Source organism: Papaver somniferum, unplaced genomic scaffold (assembly GCF_003573695.1).
Source record: "Papaver somniferum cultivar HN1 unplaced genomic scaffold, ASM357369v1 unplaced-scaffold_132, whole genome shotgun sequence".
NCBI classification, from domain to species: domain Eukaryota; kingdom Viridiplantae; phylum Streptophyta; class Magnoliopsida; order Ranunculales; family Papaveraceae; genus Papaver; species Papaver somniferum.
In genome coordinates this window covers 7,997,542-8,021,841 of record NW_020622381.1, presented here as the reverse complement: position 1 = coordinate 8,021,841, position 24,300 = coordinate 7,997,542, and the positions used below count along the sequence as shown (strand labels likewise).

The following is a 24,300-nucleotide window of genomic DNA, read 5'->3' as shown; positions in this document are numbered from 1 at the left end:
AACCATAAAAGAGTTTTATGCACAACTACAGAAGACTTACATAACTGCAACGTTCAGCGTACATAAAAAAGTGTGAACATAATAAAAAAAGATAAAAGTCATATATGTTAGTTGTATGTATGCACGGTATACGATGGTTCAGATATTCATGAAGCATGACATATCTCAAAAAAATAAATAGATTGACCCTTTTAATCATACTTGATGCACATCTTTGGATGAATCACAAATCCTCCAATTTCAACATCTTAAAAGATCGCTCATAATTTGTTATCTTTTACAGTAGAATTAGTTGACAGAAGAACGCGATCCAGTAATACCTTTGCAAGAGTAGGTGGTACAGGCGATCTGTGAGCCAAAGTTCCTAAAACACCAGTACAGAGTTTACCAGTTGCGACGATTTCACCCTCCATGTTAAGCAATGAGCATTGTTGCATATCAGTTTTTGTTGATCGAGTTGGAGATATGTTTTCACCAGGAGAACTTAAGTTAACAGGTGAATTTTGAGGAGATAAATCTAATTGACTAGATAAACCATCTTCATGACCAGATGAACACCCCTGAGCATGTGAACTAGTCGAGGCAACAAATGATGGTGGAATTGCAGATTATAAATCTTTCACAATGTGACACAATGATCCAAAGCCTCTGATCAGAACCTCCATATTACCACCTATTTCATCCACCTCATGCTTTAGAACTACATCCTTAGACTTCAGTTCGTTCATACACTCTAGCACACGCAAGAGCAGAACTATCAACTTGCGTACGAGAAACATGACAAACAACACGAACCCGTCCCCTAGAATCCTTTCCAAATGCTTGAGTCAATGCATCTGGGTTTGCTCGGGGTGTAGCTGTATCTTGCATCTTCTTGATCAGTTGTTGCTTCTTCTGAAGCTCTGCCTATAGTGTCGAGCATAAAATTCTGAAAGTTATAAATAACGATAAATATGTATAATTTAAGAAATAATATAAATGAAAAATAAACTGACTTGAAAAATATAGTTACACACTATCTAGTTAAAATTCCTCAACCCTCTTGTGTATGAGCTTTTACCCACATATCGGGTGTACAGAAATCTACTCCAAGATTGACGTTCTCCTAAAACATAAATATAATAAGTATGTGAATATGAATGATCAATCATTATTTTCCATAAGATTCATAACGAAGCATTGTTGAAACTAAACTAAACGTACTAGTTCAACTTTGACCAAGCTATGAGGTTTGCGACCGGAGGTATGAAAGTAGTCATAAATTTGTCTTTTCCTCTTATTATTAGCTCTAGCTTGAGCTGTTTTTGCATCGTTTTTATTGATTCAAAGCTTTACTTAGTTTTTTTCTTTTACACCTGGAGGCACATGTCTAATCCTTTCTTCATGAGTAGTATATGAGTCATAGTGGCCTTCTCTTAACTCATGCTTAAATCTCCTCCATGGATCAAATATCGACTTTACCATAGTTGTCTTGGAAGTTTGAGGTAAATCATATGCTCCATGGAAAAACAAAGCTAATGGATTAATGCAGACATCTATAACTCTCTCAAGCCAGAGTTAATGATGTTGTCAAAAAAAAATCATATTGAGGGTAAATATGATACCTTTAGTTCATTCCAAATATCGTCTTTGTACTTCTGAGGCACATGCTTCCAAGTTTTGTACGAAAAGGCACACAAGTGGGAACCAAGGCACTTCAAGTGGCCAAGTTTTGTTGTTTTACGGAAACAAGAAGTCAATTTTCATTTACCTCCACTTCTGCCATAATAACCTGCAAACTAACCACATCAAAGCCATTATTATCACAAAACCCAAAAAAAAACTGTCAAAATCCACATAACATAACAATAAGAACTTATCAAGGAAAGCAATATATTCAGGTTATTTAATTAATTAAACTACAAGATACACCTGTGTGGCAGTCATATCACTCTAAACTATAGAATCAACACATATAAGTTTTTCTAAACTCTCATTTTCAATAAGAACTGACTGATAAATAATGGGTATTTCAATATTATCTGCTAAGGAAGTTAACCGCTTTGGTGAATGCAAGACCACAGACTATTCCTCGGGTGAAAGATATGTTGAGTAGAATACTTGGGTTGCTTTAGATGCCATGATGAAGGGTTCATCCCGCACTCTATCAATGCTTTTCAGCTTAAACAAGTTAACCTTTATCAAGTATGAGTTTGGAACAACTTGACACCCATTAGTCTGATCTTCAACTTTGACCCAATCATAATAAAAATTGTTTCTACAAATTCCTTATTGTTTAAATTGATAATCTGTTTAATGACTCTGAAATAAACAACTTCAGCTTCGATGTAATTTCTGATAATCTGTTTAATGACTCAGTAATAGGCAACTTTAGCTTCGAAATAATTTCCATCCGTAGACTTTGCTCCAATCTAGTAATTGCTCTCATTGACACACTATTGTTCTGTGATACCGTTCTGTCATTGGAATCTCATGAAAAAAAAGCAAAACCATTAAATTGGTATCTCTTATAGTACCGTGCTTTGAAGAGAGATCCCTGCACTAGTCGCCAAAGTACTATATCCACAACTGTTTTTAATGAGTAACAACGTTTGAGTCAGTTAATAACCAAAAGCAGGAGTATGTTTATATTTGTGAAAAGAAATAAAAAATAAGGTTATTATTATCATTATCATAATGATATTTATTGTGAATTCATTCCTTGAATGTTATTTTTATTAAACTAATTCATTTATGGAACAAGCAAACTAGCCAATAGGATGACCAAACTCTCAACTATTTGTTTGAATATGTTTGAGTCGGTTCATAACCAAAACCAAGAGTATATGTTACTTTAAAGAAACTTGGAAGCTAACATATTACCTCGTCGCATAACCATAACAAAAAACTCTTCAATATCTGCTAGGATGTACGATTTCTCTGACCATGAGGCTTGAACTGTTAACATAGGCATCGTACTTCTCGCAATCAAATAACAAATAACTATTAGAAAGATAAAGTCCTAATAATCAAAATAACAACTTCATGAAATTAAAAAGCTCTACCTTTTCCAATCATGTATTCCAACATACTTAGATAAGACCCATTTGCCAGCTTGTTCAAACTGCAATGTAGTCAAAGCAATATTTCTAGGCTTACTTAACGACATATCATCAACAAACTCATCGTCAATATTTAAAACGGCTTGTCGAGTATGTTTATAGTACCTTCACCATTATTTGACATCTCCTCCATGCAATATAAGATAGCTTCTCGCATGGTGTAACCTTTGCAATGCACCACTTAATGTACCTCTTGTTGTGCACCAATCCTTTGAAATCTTTTTAATATCCTACAAAGATCAATAATAAAAAGTTAAAAACTCAGGACAACTAGCGGTTCATACATAAAAAAACAACGCCATCTGTAGATGTTACCTCTTAAAGGGATACATTCATCTGAATCTGACTGGACCGCAAATTAAAGTTTCATCGTCTAAATGTACCATTAGGTGGATACTAATAACAGAGAAGAAATGAGGAAAATGTTTTGCCAGAAAATAAATTGTTTCCACCGAACTAGCTTTATCTCTTATAATATGTTCTATGTTGATAACCTTTACGCTCAGAATCCTGAATAATATATGCAGATGTTATTACGAAAATTAGTAGAGAAACTGCTCGCCACCCTTACGTTCTTCAGAATTGTATAAAAAACAATTTTCTCATTTCTTATTATTGCGAATGCTCTATCTGGCATTATTGTTTTACCAGTCACCTCATCCACTTTCAACCATAATTTTCTTTTAATCGCCATAGCTTCCAGATATTTACGTGCAGTAGGACTATCTTTTTACTTACCATTTCCCATCACCGTGTTAAGTAGATGCTCTATTATGTTCTTATCTACATGTTTAACATCCATAGTATGCCCGATGACTTTGAGCCCCAATTTGGCAAATCATGAAGAATATACTTTCACTAAAACAACGATCGATCTGAACCTCGTTTCTGCATCAACACCTTCTTCATCGTCATCTACAACTTTTCGTTTACGTTTCTTGCTTGGTTCTGCTGGTTGTTATCTTTTACCATGTTCAATTTTCAAATTAACTACCATCTGTTGAATCTGTACCCCATCTAGTGGCCATGAAGCTGCGCCACGCTCTACCACCCCATCAAAATTTATTTTATCATCTCAGAGTTTATGTTTCGATGACAACCATCTGCAGTGTCCCATATAACATATTACTATCCATGACACACTGTACAACCTTGGAATTAATGGAAAGTGTCTTAAAGTCTTTTGAGCAACTTTGGTAAGTTTTCTCTCCTCATCGAAAACTTTCTTATACCTAGGTTCTTGACAAACATGACACTTAACCAATTTAATTTATCCTTTCAGTATAAGATGCAGTCAGTCATGCATTATAAGTTATATAATCCATTCCTAATTGTTGGATCATCTTTTTTACTTCAGGGTACTTAACTGGGAGTGTGTTTTATTAGGAAAGCAACTACTTCATCATTTCTAAAAGTATAATGACACCGTTGTATGAAAACCCATACCGGGTCTTAATGTTATTCAGTTTTACAGCGGAACACAATGATGTCGTTCCTAATGAACATGAATTGTACAATAGTTCTCTAGCACGATCATGTACAAATTTACACTTCTTATTGCGTCTGGTTTCAGCATCAAAGTGAACGCTACTATGTAATCCACGATTCTCATCTACACCTTCTGCATCCGGTACGACTATATGATCAACGACTACATCTCCTCCTACATTTTCAGCTACATCTCCTACACTCGCAGTTATATCTCCTACCCTCTCGGTTGTTATTAAGCTTTCGCTATGAAAACGCCACACCGTATATGTCAAATCAATACCATGTCTTAGTAAATGATATGAAATTTTATTAAGTGGCTCAAATCCACTACCATTCTTGCAACATCTATAAGGGCATGCGAATAATATACTATCACCATCATATTTATGTACAAACTCTATACCCTACACCTCGTATGTATTGATAAGATTAACGGACACAACTAATCCACCCCTTATAATATTTCATTACCCTACACTGCAGATCCTAAAAAATATATCTATGTCAGAAAGGCACATCAAAAACTTATCATACTTACTATGTTATACAAAACAGGGAACTGAAGTTTAATTATAAATTCAAACAAAATTAGTCAAAGATTCAATTTTTTGGCTATCGTATCACATTAAGTTTCATTTGAATTTTTTAGTTTCATACATCAAGAAATGAGGAAATATATTAAATCAAATCATCACCATCTTTCATATAAAATCATGAAACACCCAAATCTCGCAGAAAACTAAACGTAATACATAGCCGGATTTGACAAAAATAATCCTAAAAATCAAAATGAAAACAACCGGATTTGATAAAAGTAAACCCCAAATTAAACCTAAAATTTCTGAAATTGAAACCATAGAGAAACCAAAAAGAAGAAACTATACCTAAATAGGAAGAGAAACACCCAAATCTCGCAGAGTGATAAAGATATATGCTTCTAACTGCAAAGATGAAATAACTGAATGCCATTAGTTAACAAGAATTGCAAAAACTAGACCTAGATCTTAATCTAATAAATAAAATAGCGGTGTTGGTTCTGAATTAAATGACTTATAAGCAGAGCCTCCGTTGGTAGAGTTTTAATGGCAGTATTGATTTTTCTTTAGAGAAGTTTCAGATCTAGATATAAAAGAGAGAGAAAGAACTTTAATGAAAATAATAGAAATATCATATGACTCTCACTGAGTCGTACAAGTGAAAAGAGGGGGAGAAATTCTTCAGTGAAATTTGGGGTGAAAAAAAGAAATATGATTTAATTTGAATCAAAATTTTTGGGCTGAAAGATACTCAAAGTGCTACCAACGCTTAAACTCGTCGCACATGTAGAACGCTGGTGTTACTTTGCACATAAGCAAGTCGCACATGTGGTATATTCATCTGTTGCAATTCACAACAGTTTATGTGCAGTTGCAAACTCGGCAACTGCAGACAACAATTGCGAATTTTAAAGCCATTTCAAATTTAGTTGCAAATTCGCAACTGAATATGGAAAATTGGCAACTGCGTAAGAGTTGTTGCAAAATTTTGTTGCTAATATGGAAAAATGGTGTAGTCTAAACTCTCTTTTTTGAGATGACTTTCACTTGTGTTGTCTACCAAGTAATCTTGAATCCTCCATAACTTTCTTCTAGGGTTGCATTTGCACATGAATTTAACACAGAAAGCAGCAAAATAGGCCAATAAGCCACCAAGGTGAGCCGACGAAATAGTCTGGAGTGAGAGATAATAAGTTTGTTTCACGAACAACAATGAGTTTTTTCGGTTGTCATAAGGTAACCAAAGGAGGGTATTGTGCCGCATTTCAAAGCAGAGTAAATAATAAACAATTAAAATTGGTTAAGTTGCAAGCAATACGGATGAGTAGATCGAAGAATCCCTCTTCCTTCGTTACAAACTATCACCAACCATAAGATAACAAGTACACTCTACAATTTGGAAAACTCCTAGTCTCACCGAATAATATAAATACATTATGAGCCATCAAGGAGCGAGCACACACTAAGGTATTACTCGAGTTCTTTAGTGTGTGTAATTTTAATCTGATCACGCTAGGTTTACTAACTAGTACTCCCTCCGTCCCACTCCTAAGTGACCTATTTGATTTTAGATTTTGTCCCAATGATAAGTGACCTATATCACTAAATAATGAGATATTCCGGAATTATCCTTTTAGTTAATTATAAATAATATATGAAATATGTATAATTTGATAGGCATGTTTATATTCGTCACGTAGGTGTTTTAAAATGCTTTTCAATTGTATGAAATTTGCGAACATCCGTGGAGTATTTTGAGAGATAAACCATTTTTAAATTTCACTAGTTATTATTCATAAGGGTATAATTGTAAAAAATGATTAAAAATACTATTTTCCTTGCTTGCCTTAAAAATTGTGCAAATTTCAAATAGGTCACTTAGGAGTGGGACGGAGGGAGTATTATGTTTATCCGTGATTGCTAATAGAACCTCTCTGCAAGGTCTGACGTTTTCTACTTACAAACAGATTTAATCAACAATTACCCAAAATTTATATCTCACTTTCTAACTCTCTAGGGCAATCAATATATCAAAGTGCCCTGATCTTGGCCAAGACAAGACCCAAATCCAAACATTCAGTACATTGCCATCGTATTTCTCACGTGGTTCGAAAATAGCTCACCTAAAAAGGACCTCCATGACAGGTCTGCCGTGAAAACCTAATCTTCCAATTTTTATGACTATGTCCCGCCAAAATGGTTTGAAAATCGCCCTCACTCTCTGAAATCATAGTATGACTTCTGACGTTTCAGTATCCGTTGGCCCAACTCGCTCTCTCTCGTCGTCTGTGCAATGGGTACTTTCACTAAAAACCCTAAGTTTCCATTTTCTATCTAGCAAAACTCTCTCTCATCTGAATGTTCAATTCTTTTTTTTCCCTTTTCTAATTACAGGCACCAATGGTTTCGTTGATATCTGGTCAGAAATTGCATCAACTACTATAAATGAAGAAGAAACACCACAACAACAACCACAAGTTGCAGTAATTTACAGAAGAAGAAGAGAAAGAAATACTGATAACGACAGTCACGAAATACGGTAGGAATTGTTAGACCCCCTTGTATTATCTGGGCTTTTATGGTGTGGGTTTGTTTTTATTTTGATCAATTGTTACTTATATTGATTAAAGTTTGAATCTTTTTAATACTCAGAGGGGTTTTTCCACAGAAGCATAATCGCTTGAATTTGGCAGCTAGGAAGATCAGTTGGAACCGTTCCCTTTCCATCAGGTTTTGCCCTAATTGTTTTAATTTGTCTACTGTTTTCATTTTTATGTTGATGTTTTTACACAATGGATATCTGACGATTTTGATAACCTAAGCCGTTTTGTAAGTAAAATGTTTGAATGTTTGCGCCATTGGTGCACGCGGTGCCAAATTCACTATAATCTTGTATATGCTAGCCATTCCCCAGTGGGTTGCCCTAGGCAATCCAAACCACATTTTGTAAGATGTTGGTAAGAGATATGGGGCAAGATCCCTTGACATGCTTAAATTGACTGTCTTTACATTTTGGCGCATGTTTTTCTGTGGCACCCAAATGAAATCTAATGACAAGCTAATCATTTTGTAGAATGTTCTTGTCATTGTGCATTACATTTTAAAAAATATATACCACATTCCATTATGTGTAACCTTACGTTCTACAAGTTTGAATTTCAACTGTTAGTTAGAGTGTAATGATAACGTCAATCTAAGCATGTTTTAGGATCCTACCCCAAGAGAGATTTGCATTATAAAATTCTACTGATGGATATATTTGGTAAGCCAGTTAGTGAAGATATAAGTGTTTGTATATGACAGAGGAAGAACTAGTATTGCCATCTCATCACCATGCGTACTTTATCAACCTCAATTAAGACAACAAAAGGGAGTCAAAAGGAAACCGCCCATCCCTAGAGTATGTTCTTACAACTTGTACTTATTTGCAATATGGACTGACAGTGGAGACGCGAAACTAATTTCTATAACCGTGTGATTCTTGTTTTTATCTTTGTTTTGTTCGCAGAAGAAGAATGTGATACCTACAAATTTTGAAAAGGAAAAGGCATACTTCCAAGAGGTTGACTCGTTTGAGTTGTTAGAGGAAAGTCCTTCACCTAAAACCTTCTGTACATGGGAAATGGGTGCTACTCAAAGTGATTACTTAGTTTTACCGAAATTAAACACCAGATTGGGCAAATGGCTAGTCGCAAAGAATCTGAATGTCAGTTGTGGTCCTTCTAGCACGTTAACTAGTATATTGAAGACTCCGATGATGCCATTGGAGTGTATCAACAGTGAAGGTCCCATGATATCAGAGGAGAAAACCCCAGAAAGGGTAGCTCGAAGACTCTCCTTGGATTTGCTTCCTCTACAGACTAGTTCAAGTGTCATCGACAAGGACTCAGAAAAGAGCAAAGCAGAAGCGTCGACTATGGTTGATGAAGGTTGTGAGGAAATACAAAAGTCAATTGAAAGGCTTTCTTTGACGCAACGATTGTCCTTTTTGGATGATAATCAGCAGGATCCATTTATGTCACTGCTAGCAGCTTGCAGGCAGTCCGCTCCTTCCACACTGTTGGACTTGTTCTCTCAGCACTGGTTCGTTGTCTATTTATTTCAAAGCCAGCATCCTTTGTGCTTATTATAAAATAAAGATTTGACTGCCCGCACATGTGTTGCACATGGTGCCCTATATCACCATAATGCCAGGCATTTAGCTCAACATGTTGCCCATCCAACGACAAATAGGGCATCCACGTGGGACGCATGCACTGTGCGCGCCTCAAAACTCTAATCCCCTATGCATTTTAGTTTGCCCTTTTTAGCTGTAGTCTGTAGGCATGCCTGTCTTATATGCTGGGTTTAAATTTGGCCATGTTCATATTTCTTCTGATGGAAAATTTGGATTATCTTGAAAACAGCGACCCTGGCAGTATAGAGAAGATTGGTGAGGGAACATTTGGAGAAGCCTTCATGGCTGGTGGGAGAGTCTGCAAAATAGTGCCGATCGACGGTGATTTTAAAGTGAATGGGGAAGTACAAAAGGTATTAAGGCCAGTTATATATCTTTCTTCAGGGTGATTATTTTCAGCTTTTTCTCGATATAAAGTTCGCAACTATTTTAACTCTGTGTTCGAAAGGTTCATTTTTTGTTTGGATAACGTATATTCGTGTCTTCTGACTTTCAAGTTTATTCCTTTGCTTCCCAACTCGAGGGCATATACTATTACTGAGGGGTTTCAGTGAATTATTATTATACAGGATCGTTGTTTGGTTTTATTTTAACGCATCTCCTTGTTTTTGTCAGAGATCCTCAGAATTGCTGGAGGAGGTATTGCTTTCCTGGGCTCTGAACAGTTTAAAAGGTCAAGAAGGCGATTTAGATAATACATGCACAACCTTCATAGAAACAATAGAGTATGTGCTGCCTCTGCATAAACACATCCATCATGCTTACCGTCTTTAGATTGATCATGCCTTAGTATACTATGATTGATTTGTTAGGTCATGTTATCATAGTCGTTGCTCTTACACCTAGGTCAACATGGTTTCCATTTCAGTTGATAGTCAAACAATCTGCCACAAAGAAAGATAAGTTGCTTCCATAATATTTCGATGCGAACTTCTAAAGGATATCATGTTTATATCTGCACAGTGTACGAGTTTGTCAAGGTGTATATGATGCTTCCCTCATAAAAGCATGGGATGATTGGGATGTAACAAATAAATCGGCAAACGACCACCCTAAAGAATTTCCAGAAGAACAGGTTAGTTTCATCCCAACAGACTAATTTTTCCGATAGGGAAATCTTCATCTGAATTCCTCACAATCTATTTCAAACCATTATAATGAATTTAGTATCATAACCTTTTTATTGAGCTGGAGTTCGTAGTTCTATTACTTATAAGAATAATCTATATATTTCTTCTCCAGCATGAGTTGATTTTCCTCACAATATTCATACTCAGAGAAAATCTACCCTCACCAAAACTAACCCTGCATGATTCTGCCCAGCAACATCCCGGGTACAGAATCCACAGATTGAGTTGTTTGTTTTCCACAATTTAATTGCTAATCTAATTAAATTTTGTTCAGTGCTATCTCGTTTTTGTCCTAGCGAATGGTGGTAAAGACCTTGAAAGCTTTGTGCTCTCGGATTTTGAAGAAGCTCAGAGCTTATTGGTTCAGGTGCGGTTCTGACTTTCTCAACTCTTTACAAACCCATTTCCCACAGATTTATAACTGAATTTATCTCTTATTCTACATTTCAGGTTGCAGCTGCCTTAGCTGTGGCAGAAGCTGCTTATGAATTTGAACATCGAGATCTCCACTGGTCTAATTTAATCATCCATTACATTACTACTAGTTTTACTGTCAATTAGCAATCTCCATGATATACTATTACTGAGATGACATCAAATTACCTCTACAGGGGAAATATCCTTTTAACTCATACGGAAGCTGAAACTAAAAAATTTGTTCTTGGGGGAAGGCAAATGTGGGCAAGAACGTTTGGATTGTCAGTATCAATAATTGATTTCACCCTTTCCAGAATCAATACCGGTAATTATCTACTCAGACACTGGATGCATTTATTATTTTATTTAAAATTTTGCAGATTCAGACATTCGTTTTATTTTTGCATGCAGGAGAAGCAATACATTATCTTGACCTGTCTAACGATCCAGATCTGTTCAAGGGTCCTAAAGGTTGTAAGCAGGTAAGAAAAAGAATATCTGAAAAAGATGTGTAAGTCTGGAGTTCTGTGAATTTCATTGACTAGGCTTTTTCATTTTTCACAGTCAGAAACATATAGGAAGATGAGGGAGGTTACTGAAGAGTGCTGGGAAGGAAGGTATGGTTGTGGATCTCTGTAATTTTACTAATTGGACCTGTAAGAGCAGAAGGAAGCATCTTATGTTTTAAGGCCTAAGGCTTTCATATGTTGTCATAACAGTGGACAATTCATGTCTTGAACCTTTTTGATTTTCCTGGTCAACAGCTTCCCCAAGACGAATGTGTTATGGCTGCAATACCTGGTTGACATTTTGCTGCTGAAGAAATCATTTGTGAGTTGAGATCAAAGATGATATCCCTTTTTCTTCTCCTATATGTTTCCATTTTCTAATTCAGCCTACTTTTATTCATAACTGCATTTGCCTTCCAGAGTCGAACTAAAAATGATGAAAGGGATCTACGTTCACTGAAGAAACGACTAGGCACTTGCTGTTCTGCGAAAGAAGCAATAGCTGATTCATTCTTCAGCAGCTTGTTGCTTGACCATGACATTTAACTGACACAAATAGGACGAAGAAACCAAAGATTAACTCATCGACAATATTTATCACCCTAACTGTTGTAAATAAACTGTGTTTTGATACTCTCACCGGATGAAAACATGGTGGCCATGCTGTACATGCCAATCTGCAGGAAATTTTTTAGAGCTCCCATGTTAACTACTGGAATAACTTATTCCATGTAGTTAGACCCCACAGCACAGCAGCGGTTTGGTGAGAGGAAAAAGATTGTAATTTTGGTTGATAATGTACTTGCTAAATTGATTGGTTCACTTACTCTCGCATGTTATCTCTTGCGCATCTTTCTTCATATTTTAATTGTTTGTAATGAGCTAATTCCAAGAAAGTTTATGAAAGTTAAAAGCCTTTTCCCTCTAAAATTAAGATATTCTAAGTACGTTCACAAGTCTAAAAGCTGTCATCACAATGCTCAGGTATGTAACTTGAATAGAACCAGATACTTTTGGGCAGACCTCACACCAATCATAGGAATCAAATTAGATCAAGTTTAGTATTCTCTAAACAGAATTATCAAATAGTACTACCATCTGATGTAAACTCTCTATCATAGAGGTCAAAAAAAAAAAAAAAAAAAGTGAGTCGAAAAGAATGCTTACAACACGCGAAGACATGGACTTGGAAAGCTTAAATCTGGGTTTAAAGAATGACTCCCCACTAAGATATTTTGGGTTGAATCATGAACATAATGAACAAAATCGAACCTCCTCCATATGGCTTAGGCTCGTCATGGCTATTTACAACGCGCCGTAGTAGAATCATGAACTTGCTAAGCTTGACTAAAGCTTGGATTTCTTCCCCACATTTACATTTTCTGATTTTGTTTTTCGTTTTCCAGGAAGGTTTGATTAATTATCGGCATCAAAGTTGTCAGAGTGGTGAGAAGAGGTTCGACTATTCTGACCCTTTTTAGAACTATGGCTGCCTTTCGAGTCAATCCTTATATTGGTCTTTGATGAGAAGCTATGGCGGACTGTAATTTGTTGCCTGTTAGTTCTGGTGGAACAACTGCCTTGGGTATTCAAACTCAATATCACTTCTTTATCTCTCGAGTCTTGTTGAGACGACCACCAGTTTTGTGGTACTCCGTCCACAAACTCTTCTAGAGTATGGGATTCCTCGTGTTGCACCGTCACTTCCGCACTTTCGCCAGGTCTGATTACACCAACTGCTGGATTAACCTGGATCACCACAGTTATTAGTTTAAATAATTATGAAGAGTTAAACTGCAGCTGGAAGTTCTATGCATCTTAAGAGTGAATACCTCAAGCCAGCGAGGAAATCCGAAGGAACCTTTCGTAGATTGCTGGTCAGATGCTTCATCCTCCTCTTCTTTGACAGTGGAATGAGCAATGCAAATGATTTCGAAGATTGCAGTGTCTTTGGAGCATTTGTTAGTGATTCGTAATATGAATTTATCCTGATTCGAAAGTAGTATGTTTGTGGAGTTAACTACAGTTTCTGGAATTACATATGATTCCTCTAGCATAGACTTAATTTTCTCATCTGTTTCAATAATTTCTCCGTATTCTTTTCTTCTTATTGATTCATCTGCATGAGCTATATCCACACTCATTATATTGCGCACAGGCTTGTGATCACTATCTGTAACCTCCATTACAGCCTCATACCTGACACGACGAAAAATAATAAGTAAGAGATGCTTTCTAACTCATTTTCGAGCTGTTTATATTCGAGATTTGAATCATGCACATAGAGCAACTTACTTCAGTATTGAAACAATTACAGGACACTCCAAATTGCAGTCAGCCTCTGTACCAGGACGAGTATCACGATATAGTATTCTGTCGCACCAGGCAGGAATTCGCTTCTTTTCACCAGAATCATATCCTAGGATAAAGCAAAATTGTTAATACCTCTGAATGATCCAAGCCAAACGGGAACACTTACTTTGATCTAGTACATGTACCTCCTAAGCCTGGTTTGTGCCTCTCAAACTTGTATGTAGGAGGGAACTTTATGATCCCTTCGCGCATCCCTTGGAAGACTTTCCCAGCTTTCATCTCCTTTCTCAGCTGATCCCTTTCTCTAAGCCAATCAAAGCATCTTTGTGATACGAAGTCCCTTGCTTCATCATAAGAAATACCATGAAGCCGGTAATTGAAATCACCGAGAAATACAACGAGATCTGCTTCAGCTAACTCAGGCCTCCCATCTTCGGATTGATTGCCCGCAGCCTGAAACCAGAAAACAATTATCCATCTTGTTTTTGCTGTTGCTTGGAGGGGATAAAAGAGCTGAAAGAAACAAACTAAGGGATTCAGTAGAACTAATGTACATTTGCACCGCGAGGCATTTGGACAGCAGATGATGCACCAGCTGCAAAGAACAAATAGCAAACAAATATAAGCCAAGATGAAGAAGCAATTATAACAACAGAACCGAAAAGAAGAAGGAAAAAAAAAAGTAGAACCATACTAGATGAAGCATTGATAAGGTTAGATGGCCGGCTAAAACTTAAATTTTTGAAAATATGATCAAAATCTGCATTTCGTCGATTGACTGCTTCTAAATGTGCAGCAAGGTGACAGTTCACAAAGCATAGTTTTCGATCATAGACCCTCATTCTCAAACCTACACCCCCCTGCTCAAACAAACATCTGTTGTCAGAGGTATCCATAACTTGTCAGAGGTATCCATAACAACACCAAGAAAACAGAAGAAAAAATAAATGAAAAAGCTAAACAAAAATAAACACCGAAAAACGTAAATGATAATAATGAATTCACTCCTTTAGCACTCTTCTATCATTGACAACAAAGAGTAGGCATACCTTATTACCAATGGCACGGCCAAAACCACATGGAACTGCTGCAGCATCGATATCCCCAATATTTGCTTTAAGGCTCTTTCTAAACCTGGAAACAACTCAAAAAGTAGTATTGAATTTTCGTTCATTGAACTAACATTACCAAACTAAATGGAAAACCTGTTGCAGCATGATAAACACCACGTTTAGACAAGTCAGTATGTAAGTTGTGAAGTCATGAAGGACCAATGCACGTTTAAGAAAATCGCTGCAAATTTTATAGAAGCGGAACATACTATAATTAGGGAAAAGCACACATATACTCACCACGAAGCTATAAGCAACCCTGCAAGCTGCCTCGAACCCGCACGCTCAAAAGTTGTCCCTTCATCCAAGGCTTTTCCTATTGCATCCAGCCAAGCCTGGCCAATGGAACTCCCCTCAAGTCCCACCTAGACAGAAAACCAAAATGGTTAAAGAGTAAAGAAAAGAGAAGAAAATTCAATTGAATGAATGTCAGCTAATGCAATGTGTGATTTGTAAAGATTAGAACATGGTCACAATAGAAACAGATATAAGACAAAATGATAAAACACTTACAGATTCTTTTGCAGCAGACATTGCAAGAAAACCTGCACCCATTTCAACTTCTTGTAACCCAACAACAACAATGCCAACCTCTGGCGAAGCAGAACCCAGCCAGAGTACCAGTGCGTCATGCGGGGGTTTTCCTTGTCCTACATTCCACGTGCCTATCAATATGTTAATATGATCTTGTTTTGTATATAGTATTTCCTTGCTGCTCAGTTCTGATCTCAAAATGTTGTCAAGAGGGCAAGGAGAGGCCATATGCCATCCGCGAATACCACCATGATTTGCCAATGTAAATACATAACCAGCTCCAACAGCCATTCTTATTACAGGACAACTATGAGCAACCCATCCACCGAGAAGATTACCCTCAAGATCCATTATCTGAACCGTACCGTTAACGTATCCTACCCATATCCGAGTCCCAAAAGCACAGAAACACTGAACAGCACATGATTGGTAATTGAAATCTTGTAAACGAGTGCCATTTCCATCCCACTGCACAAGCAAACCAGTAGAACAACCCGTCCAAATCATTCCATCCGTAGCCATGACTATTGCTTCTGTTCTTTTATTATCTTCCCCAAATCCTCCCTTTGCTGCAACTCGGCGTACAGCATCAGCTGCTCCCATCAAAGCATTGCGTGAGCGCGTAAAAAAGCTAAATGGACCTTGCGACTTCTCCTTCTTTGATGAGGTACTCAACTTTGCTTTCATCTCATCTTCTGCAGATGGCTCCCCAACTGATGACATGTCTACTCGATTCTCAACCTGCCCTTCAATATTAAACACTTTCAGAAGTTCCTTTGTCCGCGCGTCCCTGCAGAGCAAACCAATTATAGATACCTCAGCATGACTAGAATGTAAGATGAGATTAACATATTTCCGAAAACTAGAAGTGAAGGCTTTTGGGGAAGACAAAAGGCAATTAAACAAGCACATACCACAATGCAAAGGACAACTGCCCAGCACTCCATATTTTGGCTCTACAGTTATCAGATAAGAGAAACTTTACATCTGAAGCAGATATGGAGCAAACTCCATTTACGGTAACTTGAGTCCTAAGGTCAACAAATGACCTCTCAACTAACAAGGCAGCCATGTGTCTTTCCTCGACCTTCAAAGATAGCGATTTTTCAATGGGTTCCCAAGGCCAGACCTTGACTACACCACCTTCAGAACCTGACCATATATCACCTGCAGTTCAAAGTAACCAAATGTGCTTGTCAGATAAGAAAGCTCAAATGCAATTCATCGCTTTATATATAATAAGAAAATGACGAAAACAAATTACCGAAAGAAGTCATAATCAAAGAAAGAACAGGTCCGCGATGAGCATTCCAACTTAAACCTTCTTTAAAAGGAGTACCATCCAAAGGTGGATCCATTTTCCATGACCTGATCTTACCATCTTTATGCCCACTCCAAATCAATTTATTTCCAGAATCAACAACTAAACACAATACCGGCGAAGTTTGGGCAGACTGATAGAATGGTGCAGAATCTTCATCACCTTTCTTAGTTTTCTCCGTGGCAGAAACAGCAGTACCACAACCCACTGAATAATAATCATCAAAATTCCAGAACCTCACCCCACATTCTTGACCTGCCCATAATTGATTCTCAGTAGAAACGATTGTTCTTAAAAACAACCCGACTTGAGTTTCGCGCAACGGATGTGGCCGTAACTCTAAATTCGGTGGACGACCGGGATGTTCAGCTGCACGCATCGGAACTTTAAATATGCCATTACCACCACCACTAGCAATAAATTCCTGTAAAGGTTGTTTACAGAAATTATCATTATCATTACCATCGTCATCGTCATCGTCAGAGTAATTGTCAGGATTTCTATCTGAACAACTGAAATTATTATTGTTATACTGATTGTTTGAATTGTTGTTATTCGCTGTAGTAGTGGAAGAAGGTACGAAATCATCATCAGATGAATCATTGAAGTAACGATCCATTCCTTTAGATGGTATTTCATCTAAACTATGTTTCCGAATGTTGTTTCGTTTTGTTTTTCCAGTGGAACCTAATTGTTGACTGTACGAATGAATTTTACGACGCGGCGGTACTGTTGATAGTGATGCTAATACATCTCCGTCTACATCTTCGACTCTTTCTGCTTCCATGATTGATACGTTTTTGTGTAGTTTTCTCTGTCGGAGCCCAGAGTTACAGAGAAGAAAATGGCAGAAACAGAGAGAAGAGAGAGAAAAAAGAGAAAGGTATAGTTTGGGACGACAGAAAAGACATTGATTGGATCATCGGGGAAGAAGGCGAGGTTGATGGAGAGTGCATGGATAGGCGACTTTGGAGAGATTTTGTTTGGTTTAAAAAAAAATGGTTGGTTGACCAGAAATAGGCGCCTTATTTTGTGAGTGGACTAAGTTTTCCCACCATAGAAGGCTAAATATATTCAAGAACGTTAATGATTTCACCCTTTCCCGAATCAATACCGGTAACTGAACACTGGATAGATTCATTTAAGATTTCGCAGATTCAGACATTCGTTTTATTTATTTTTGCATGCAGGAGAAGCGATACATTATCTTCACCTATCTAATGATCCAGATCTGTCAAGGGTCCTAGAGGCTGTAAGCAGGTAGAAAAAGGAATATCTGAAAAAGATGTGCAAGTCATAACTACATTTGTGCCTGAATCTAATCATTGTTCTGTGAACTAGGCTTTTTCATTTTTCGCATGCAGTCAGAAACATATAGGAAGATGAGGGAGGTTGCTGAAGAGTGCTGGGAAGGCAGGTATGATTGTCGATCTTTGTGCTTTTACTAATTAAGAGTTAAATGAAGCATCTTATGTTTTAAGGCCCAAGGCTTTCATATGTTGACATAACAATGGGCAATTTATGCCTTGAACCTTTTTGATTTTCCTGATTAACAACTCATTATTTGTGAGTTGAGATCGAAGATGATGATTGATGTTCCTATTGCGTTATATTTTTCCATTTTCTAGTTCAGTTTACTTTTATTCATAACAATTGCATTATTGCCATTTGATCTAAGAAAGTGCATACGATTTGCCAGAGTCGAACCAAAAACGATGAAATGGAACGATGAAAGGGATCTACGTTTGTGTCAAGTACCAGATTGATTTTGACAGAACAATGAGTATATCAGAGTACCAATGATAGAATAGAGAGCTAGGGTAACTCCAAACTCGACATAGCGCAGCCTCAATTTTAAGTTTCTTATTGAATGCCTAATCCTTACAATCGACTTAGCATTAAATAGCAACACAAAACCCTAAACTTAAACCCTAAAAGAGAATAGCCCTATACGTGGTTGCATCTACCACGTCCAAGATTAACAACTCATTAAAATTAAATATGAATTTGAACAAAAATAACTAGCTCTCTAACAGAGTTTAACTGCATAGTGCACCCGATTTCAGTTACAGGCAGTCACAATAGGGCATGACAAATACCCCGTTCTTCAGACGATCTTTGTCTTCAAAGACGAAATTTTGGGAAGTATGCCTCCACATTCGTAATAACCTCCCACGTGGCATCAACAGGGTTTGTATGTGACCATTGAATAAGGGCTTGAAGAACTGAGTTACCTTGACGAATGTCTTGCCTGTAACCCAAAACAGCCACTGGAACTAAGATGATTTCACCCTCTTCCTTGACTACCGGCGAGGTGGGCAAGGTGGTGGCTGTAGCTCCTATATTCTTCTTTAACTGTGAAACGTGGAACACATTGTGACTTTTGGACTGGACAGGAAGGTCCAACTGATAAGCAACTGCACCAATCTTCTTAAGAACCATGAAGGGTCCATAGTATATTGAAGACGATTTAAAATTTCTTTTCACAGCCATGGAAGACAGTCTACATGGTTGGAGCTTTAAGAAAACATAGTCTCCCACTTCAAAAGGTCGATCAATTCTCTTTTTATCAGCAAATACTCTCATCCTCTCTTGTGATTGATGAAGAGATTCCTTCAAGAAGTCCAGCATAGCTTTCCTATCCTTCAAGTAGTCTTCAACATCAGCCAATGATGGTGTAACTTCATTAGGAAAAGCCAAGTGTGGAGGTGAATAACCATAGATAGCAGTGAAAGGTGTTATCTTTAAACTCTAATGATAATTTGTGTTATACCACCACTTAGGGCTGCACATAACCGACTCGACCCGCCGACCCGACCCACACCCGTCAAAAAATACCCGTACCCGAACCGACCCACCTAGGTATGGGTCGACTATGGGTGAGGCACGTGAAAACCCACCGTATGTTGGGTCGGTTGCGGGTAGGGACTTCCTTCACCCGAACCGACCCACCAACCCGCCCAATAAATCTAACCTTTTTTGTGAGACTAAAAAGCTACATTTTTTTCTGGGACTAAAAAGCTCTTGGGGAAACAGGCCATGCATGCCCTTTATGTTCATGGTGATCTCCTCTTTGCTGGTGGCTCTTCAGTCGATGGCACAGCCGGAAAGGTATTTCTCTAACAATTTTATCAGAACATTCATCATTCTACTGTCCGAACAAAACCATACATTATCATTTTCTGTAATTTGTACTAAGATATAAATCAACTTGAATTGCAGGTGTTCTCGCTCTCAACAAAGGAAGTAATTGCAACCTTACCAACAGGATCCGACATCCACTGCATAACTGCCAACAATGATTTTGTTTTTATAGGAACTAAAAGTGGAATAACTGATGTCTATTTAAGAGAATGACTTGTTAGAGTTGCTTCCATTAAAACAGGGGGTGGAAGAGAAAGCTCAAAAATCACAAGTTTGGCATCAGATTCTGAAGGAGAAATGCTTTATACAGGTTCCTCCAGTGGCAAGATTCAGGTGCTTACTTGTATCCCTTGTTTCAATACAGTACTCTTATAAAAAAAATCTGCTGCTTGCCATCATGTTTCTCAACCAATTTGTTTTTTTTTTTTGTTTTTTAAAGAAAAAAGGTTAGATTTTTGAAGAATACAAGTGTGTTTACTAAATGTCCGAGAGAGTTTTTCTTTGCCTATGCACGGTAGTATCTTTATCATGCAGCGTTTGTGCCACCATGGCGCCACTGGTCGTGACATTAGGATTACATATGAATTAGGGCCGTAATTTGCAAGTTATGACGGGTAACCCACCACCAACAAGTGAAAGCCATTTGGACCAATTCTTAGGTTTATATCCTGTCATACACCTCAAATATCCTTCCAAGTATGAATTCACTTTCAGCTTGCCCATATGTTTTTGGGTGGTAGACAATACTCAGGTGTAATCTAGTTCCCAAGGACCTAAAAAGTTCTTGCCAAAATACCTTGTCTCTGTCAGAAATTACGGAAGCATGTAACCTATGTGACTTGAAGATGTAATGCAGGAACGCCTAAGCAACAATTTTAGCAGTATAAGGGTGGCCCAGGGCAATGAAGTGTCCATGCTTAGTGAACTTATCAACAACCACCATGATGACTCTTTTTTGTTAGATTATGGCAAGCCTTCAATGAAGTCCATAGACATGTGCTGCCATGCTTGAGATGGGATTAGTAGAGGTTGTAGAAGACCAGTTGGGTGTGACTGCTCAGCCTTATTTCTTTGGCAAGTGTCACAATTGCTGACAAAAAGTGTGGTGTCCTTCTTGAGCCATTTCCATTAAAAATAACTCTTTTCTCTTTGGTAGATGCCTTGTATTCCTGAGTGGCCACCTATTGCAGAAGAATTGATAGATTCCAAAAATTTTGTTCTTAAATTATGTGCATCCCCCACATAAATTCTCCCTTTCTACCTTAAGATGCCTTCTTGAAGAAAAAAATGTGAAACTGAGATGGAGTTGACCAAGAGTTGAGGAATTAATGTAGTGGCTAAAGTGTCTTGATCATAACTTTGAATGATATCTTGATCCCAAGTTGGTGTAGACATGTCTATAATGTTGCAGTTGGCAGTGGAGGCATCTGAGTGTATTCTAGACAATACATCTGCAGCTTATTCTCAAGGCCCTTTTTGTACTGGATTGTGTAATCAAACCCTAATAACTTCATCAACCATTTTTACTGTAGTACTGAGGTGATCTTATGGTCCACAAAATACTTAATGCTCCGTTGATATGCGTTGATGAAGAAATGGTGGCCCATGAGGTAGTGTATCCATCTTGTAACTGTCATCACCACAACTAGCAATTTCTTTTCGTAAGTGGAAAATCCCAAAGATTTATGACCTAGAGGTTTGCTGAAAAATTCAATAACTCTACCTTCTTGCATAAGAATAGATGCCATACCAGTAGAACAAGCATCAGATTCTACCACAAATGGTTTAGAAAAATCATGCAATTCTAAGACAGGTGAAGTACATATTGCACTTGCAGTCTTAAGTGAATTGAAAGTCTCTAATGCAAGGGGAGACCAATTGAAGGAATTATTTTTAAGTAGGTCAATTAGAGGTTTGCAGATGGTGCCACAACCCCTAATAAACTTTCTATAGTAACCTGTGAGCCCTAGAAACCCTCTTAACTGCTTCAATTTAGTTAGAATGGAATAAGATTGCATGCAATGCATCTTTTCAGGGTCAGTTGCTACCCTTTCAACAGTAATAATATGACCCAAGTATTGTAATGAGGATTGTGCAAAACAACACTTTGAGTGTTTTGCAAAAAATTGGTGTTGTCTTGGTAATACAAGAACTAATAAAAGATGTTGAATATGCTCTGTGAGGTTGGCACTATAAATTAGGATGTCATCAAAGAAAACAAGAACAAATTTTCTAAGATATGGTCCAAAAATAGAATTGATCTAGGCTTGGAAGGTTGCAGGTACATTGGTTAAACCAAATGGAATGACTTTGAATTCATAATGTCCATGGTGTGTTCTATATGCACTCTTAGGGATGTCTGGAACATGAACCCTTATTTGATAGTAACCTTACCTCAAATCCAACTTAGTAAAAATATTAGAACCATGCAATTCATCTAGTAATTCATCAATAACGAGGATAGGAAATTTACCTTTAATAGTGATGTCATTGAGCTTCCTATAATCCACACAGAACCTCCAAGTATTTTCTATTTTTCTTCAATAGAAGTATATGAAATTCTTTGGGGTGGAAGTTGAGTGAGTTCATAGAAGACATCTCGGAACTCAACAAGGAGGTATTGAATTTCAATAGGTTTGTCAGATTGTATAGGTGTTGCAGAAATGTGAAAAATTGGCCCACAAATGTTGGTATGTTCCTCTTGAGAAATTTATTTACTTCGTTTCCACTCATCATCGTGAGTGATGGTTTGGATGTAATCCCTTGAAGCGTGGGGTGCTGACCATTAAGTATAAAGGAAATGGAAAGGTTGGATAAGTTAAACACAACATCTCCTAAGGTTCTTAGGCAATCAACACCTAAAATAATGTCACAACCACCTAGAGGAAGAAGTGTTAAGTCTCCAATAAAATCCCGACCTTGCATTTGCCAATGTAAATTATTGCACACACCAGTGCTAGTAGTTCTGACCCCATTAGCTAATGTGACCAACATGTGAGCTGTTGGATATACTTCACAATCTAGTCTAGTTGCAAGTGCTGAATCAATGAAGCTATGAGTGCTGCCTGTGTCAACTAGAATAGTAACTTCTTGTTTATTAATAAAACCAGGAATTCGAATTCTATCAGCACTTATCATACCAGTGAGAGAGTATCATATGGAGGTTCAATTAATGTAGATTATTCAAGCAGATCATCCTCTTCATCAGCTTCTATCATGAACAATTTTTGTGACTTACATATGTGGCTTAGCTTATATTGGCCATCGCAATTGTAACAAAGGCCTTGAGCTTGTCTTTGGTTTTGTTTTTCTTGTGTGAGAAGCCTAGTGGGTGGGATGTAAGGTGGAGGGTTGGTAACAGATGTGAAAAAAGGTGTAGATAAAGTTGGAGAAGTTGATACAGGTAGAGTGAAGGATGTCGTGGGTTTTGTATAGCTGATGAGAATTTAGGAAAAAAATAAGTTGAAGTGGTTGATGCTTTATAAGTTGAAGATTTGGGTTGTTGTTGTTGTTGAAATGTGAGAGAACTTTATTGCAATCTTGTTAGAAAAAAAGGCTTGAGACATATGTTGGATTATGTATATCAACAGAATTTCTAATAACATCTATAACCCACTAATGAGAGCTCAACACAAAGTATTCCTCTGTAAAGTAAGGATTTTTATTAAGAACTAGAGCTTTGAGCTATTCAAACTTTTCATAATACTCCTCCACAATAGTTAATTGATACAATTTATTAAAGCATCCTACACGGTTATCATTTGCTAAATTCTCAAAATGACCACAAATGGGATCAACAAATACAGGTCAATGTATTAGATCTTTACCAGTTTAGAAATCCAAGTACCATGAATCAGCTTTACCTTCTAAGTACATCGAAGCAAACTTTGTTTTCTTTGCTTCCTCCAATTTATTTATCTGAAAAAATCTCTCACTTTTATGGATCCAGCTTCCATGATGGTCACCGTTAAATTTAGCAAACTTTATTTTAGGGGTTTTGAAGGTAGAATTTGAGTGACTTCCTAACTGAAAGGTGTTTTGTGAGTGAGCTGTTTTTCCAGAAAATGGAGGTATTGGTAAAATTACAAGAGGTGTATTTAATGTACATCTGGAAACCTGATCAATAAGTGCTGCAAACTTGTACGTATTGTCTTCAAGTAGAGAAACTAGTTTATTCAAAACTCAACATGTTTCTTAGTTGCTTCAGCATGAGCTAACGTATTTTTGATCTGTATTTCTGTAAGATTTTTAGGTAATGTTTTAAGATCTTTGGTTATAGCGTCAACTTCCTTAATCGATGGACCTCCATTCATTTTTGAGAGAATGAAAAATCCCTTGGATGATACCAACTGTGAAGCACCAGATTGATCTTGACAGAATAATGAGTAAATCAGAGTAACAATGATAGAATAAAGAGCTAGGGTAATTCCAAACTTAACAGAGTGCGGCCTCAATTTTAAGTTTCTTATTCAATGTCTTATCCTTACAATCAACTTAGAATTAAATAGCAACACA

The 24,300-nt window shown here is 37.2% G+C and overlaps 2 protein-coding genes and 1 long non-coding RNA gene across 7 annotated transcripts; 2 read left to right on the top strand and 1 right to left on the bottom strand.

Moving 5' to 3' along the window:
• Positions 1-7,279: 7,279 nt before the first annotated feature.
• LOC113333260 (serine/threonine-protein kinase haspin homolog) lies at positions 7,280-12,269 on the top strand. The gene is made up of 15 exons (XM_026579778.1): positions 7,280-7,425; positions 7,523-7,667; positions 7,781-7,858; positions 8,432-8,528; positions 8,637-9,211; positions 9,535-9,658; positions 9,921-10,030; positions 10,269-10,380; positions 10,710-10,802; positions 10,886-10,947; positions 11,047-11,177; positions 11,264-11,334; positions 11,417-11,469; positions 11,617-11,683; positions 11,782-12,269. Exons 1-15 carry the CDS (start codon positions 7,422-7,424, stop codon positions 11,905-11,907), a joined length of 1,848 nt encoding a protein of 615 aa, XP_026435563.1. The 5' UTR covers positions 7,280-7,421; the 3' UTR covers positions 11,908-12,269.
• Positions 12,270-12,521: 252 nt separating this feature from the next.
• LOC113333333 (type I inositol polyphosphate 5-phosphatase 12-like) lies at positions 12,522-17,561 on the bottom strand. Of its 2 annotated transcripts, XM_026579840.1 has the most exons (11): positions 16,585-17,560; positions 16,235-16,487; positions 15,300-16,110; positions 15,027-15,151; positions 14,724-14,808; positions 14,369-14,534; positions 14,229-14,269; positions 13,860-14,127; positions 13,657-13,780; positions 13,194-13,560; positions 12,522-13,110 (listed from the first exon to the last, which is right to left on the bottom strand). In XM_026579840.1, exons 1-11 carry the CDS (start codon positions 17,426-17,428, stop codon positions 12,778-12,780), a joined length of 3,417 nt encoding a protein of 1,138 aa, XP_026435625.1. In that variant the 5' UTR covers positions 17,429-17,560; the 3' UTR covers positions 12,522-12,777. The 2 variants fall into 2 exon arrangements, with proteins under 2 accessions (XP_026435625.1, XP_026435624.1); XM_026579839.1 differs by having other exon boundaries at positions 14,229-14,534; positions 16,585-17,561.
• Positions 17,562-17,753: 192 nt separating this feature from the next.
• On the top strand, positions 17,754-24,051 carry LOC113332970. Of its 4 annotated transcripts, XR_003351745.1 has the most exons (5): positions 17,754-17,901; positions 17,983-18,058; positions 18,341-19,752; positions 19,864-20,118; positions 20,225-21,347. It is a non-coding gene; the product is annotated as an uncharacterized LOC113332970 (long non-coding RNA). The 4 variants fall into 4 exon arrangements; XR_003351744.1 differs by lacking the exon at positions 20,225-21,347 and adding an exon at positions 22,896-24,051 and having other exon boundaries at positions 17,754-18,058; XR_003351743.1 differs by having other exon boundaries at positions 17,754-18,058; positions 20,642-21,347.
• Positions 24,052-24,300: the final 249 nt, after the last annotated feature.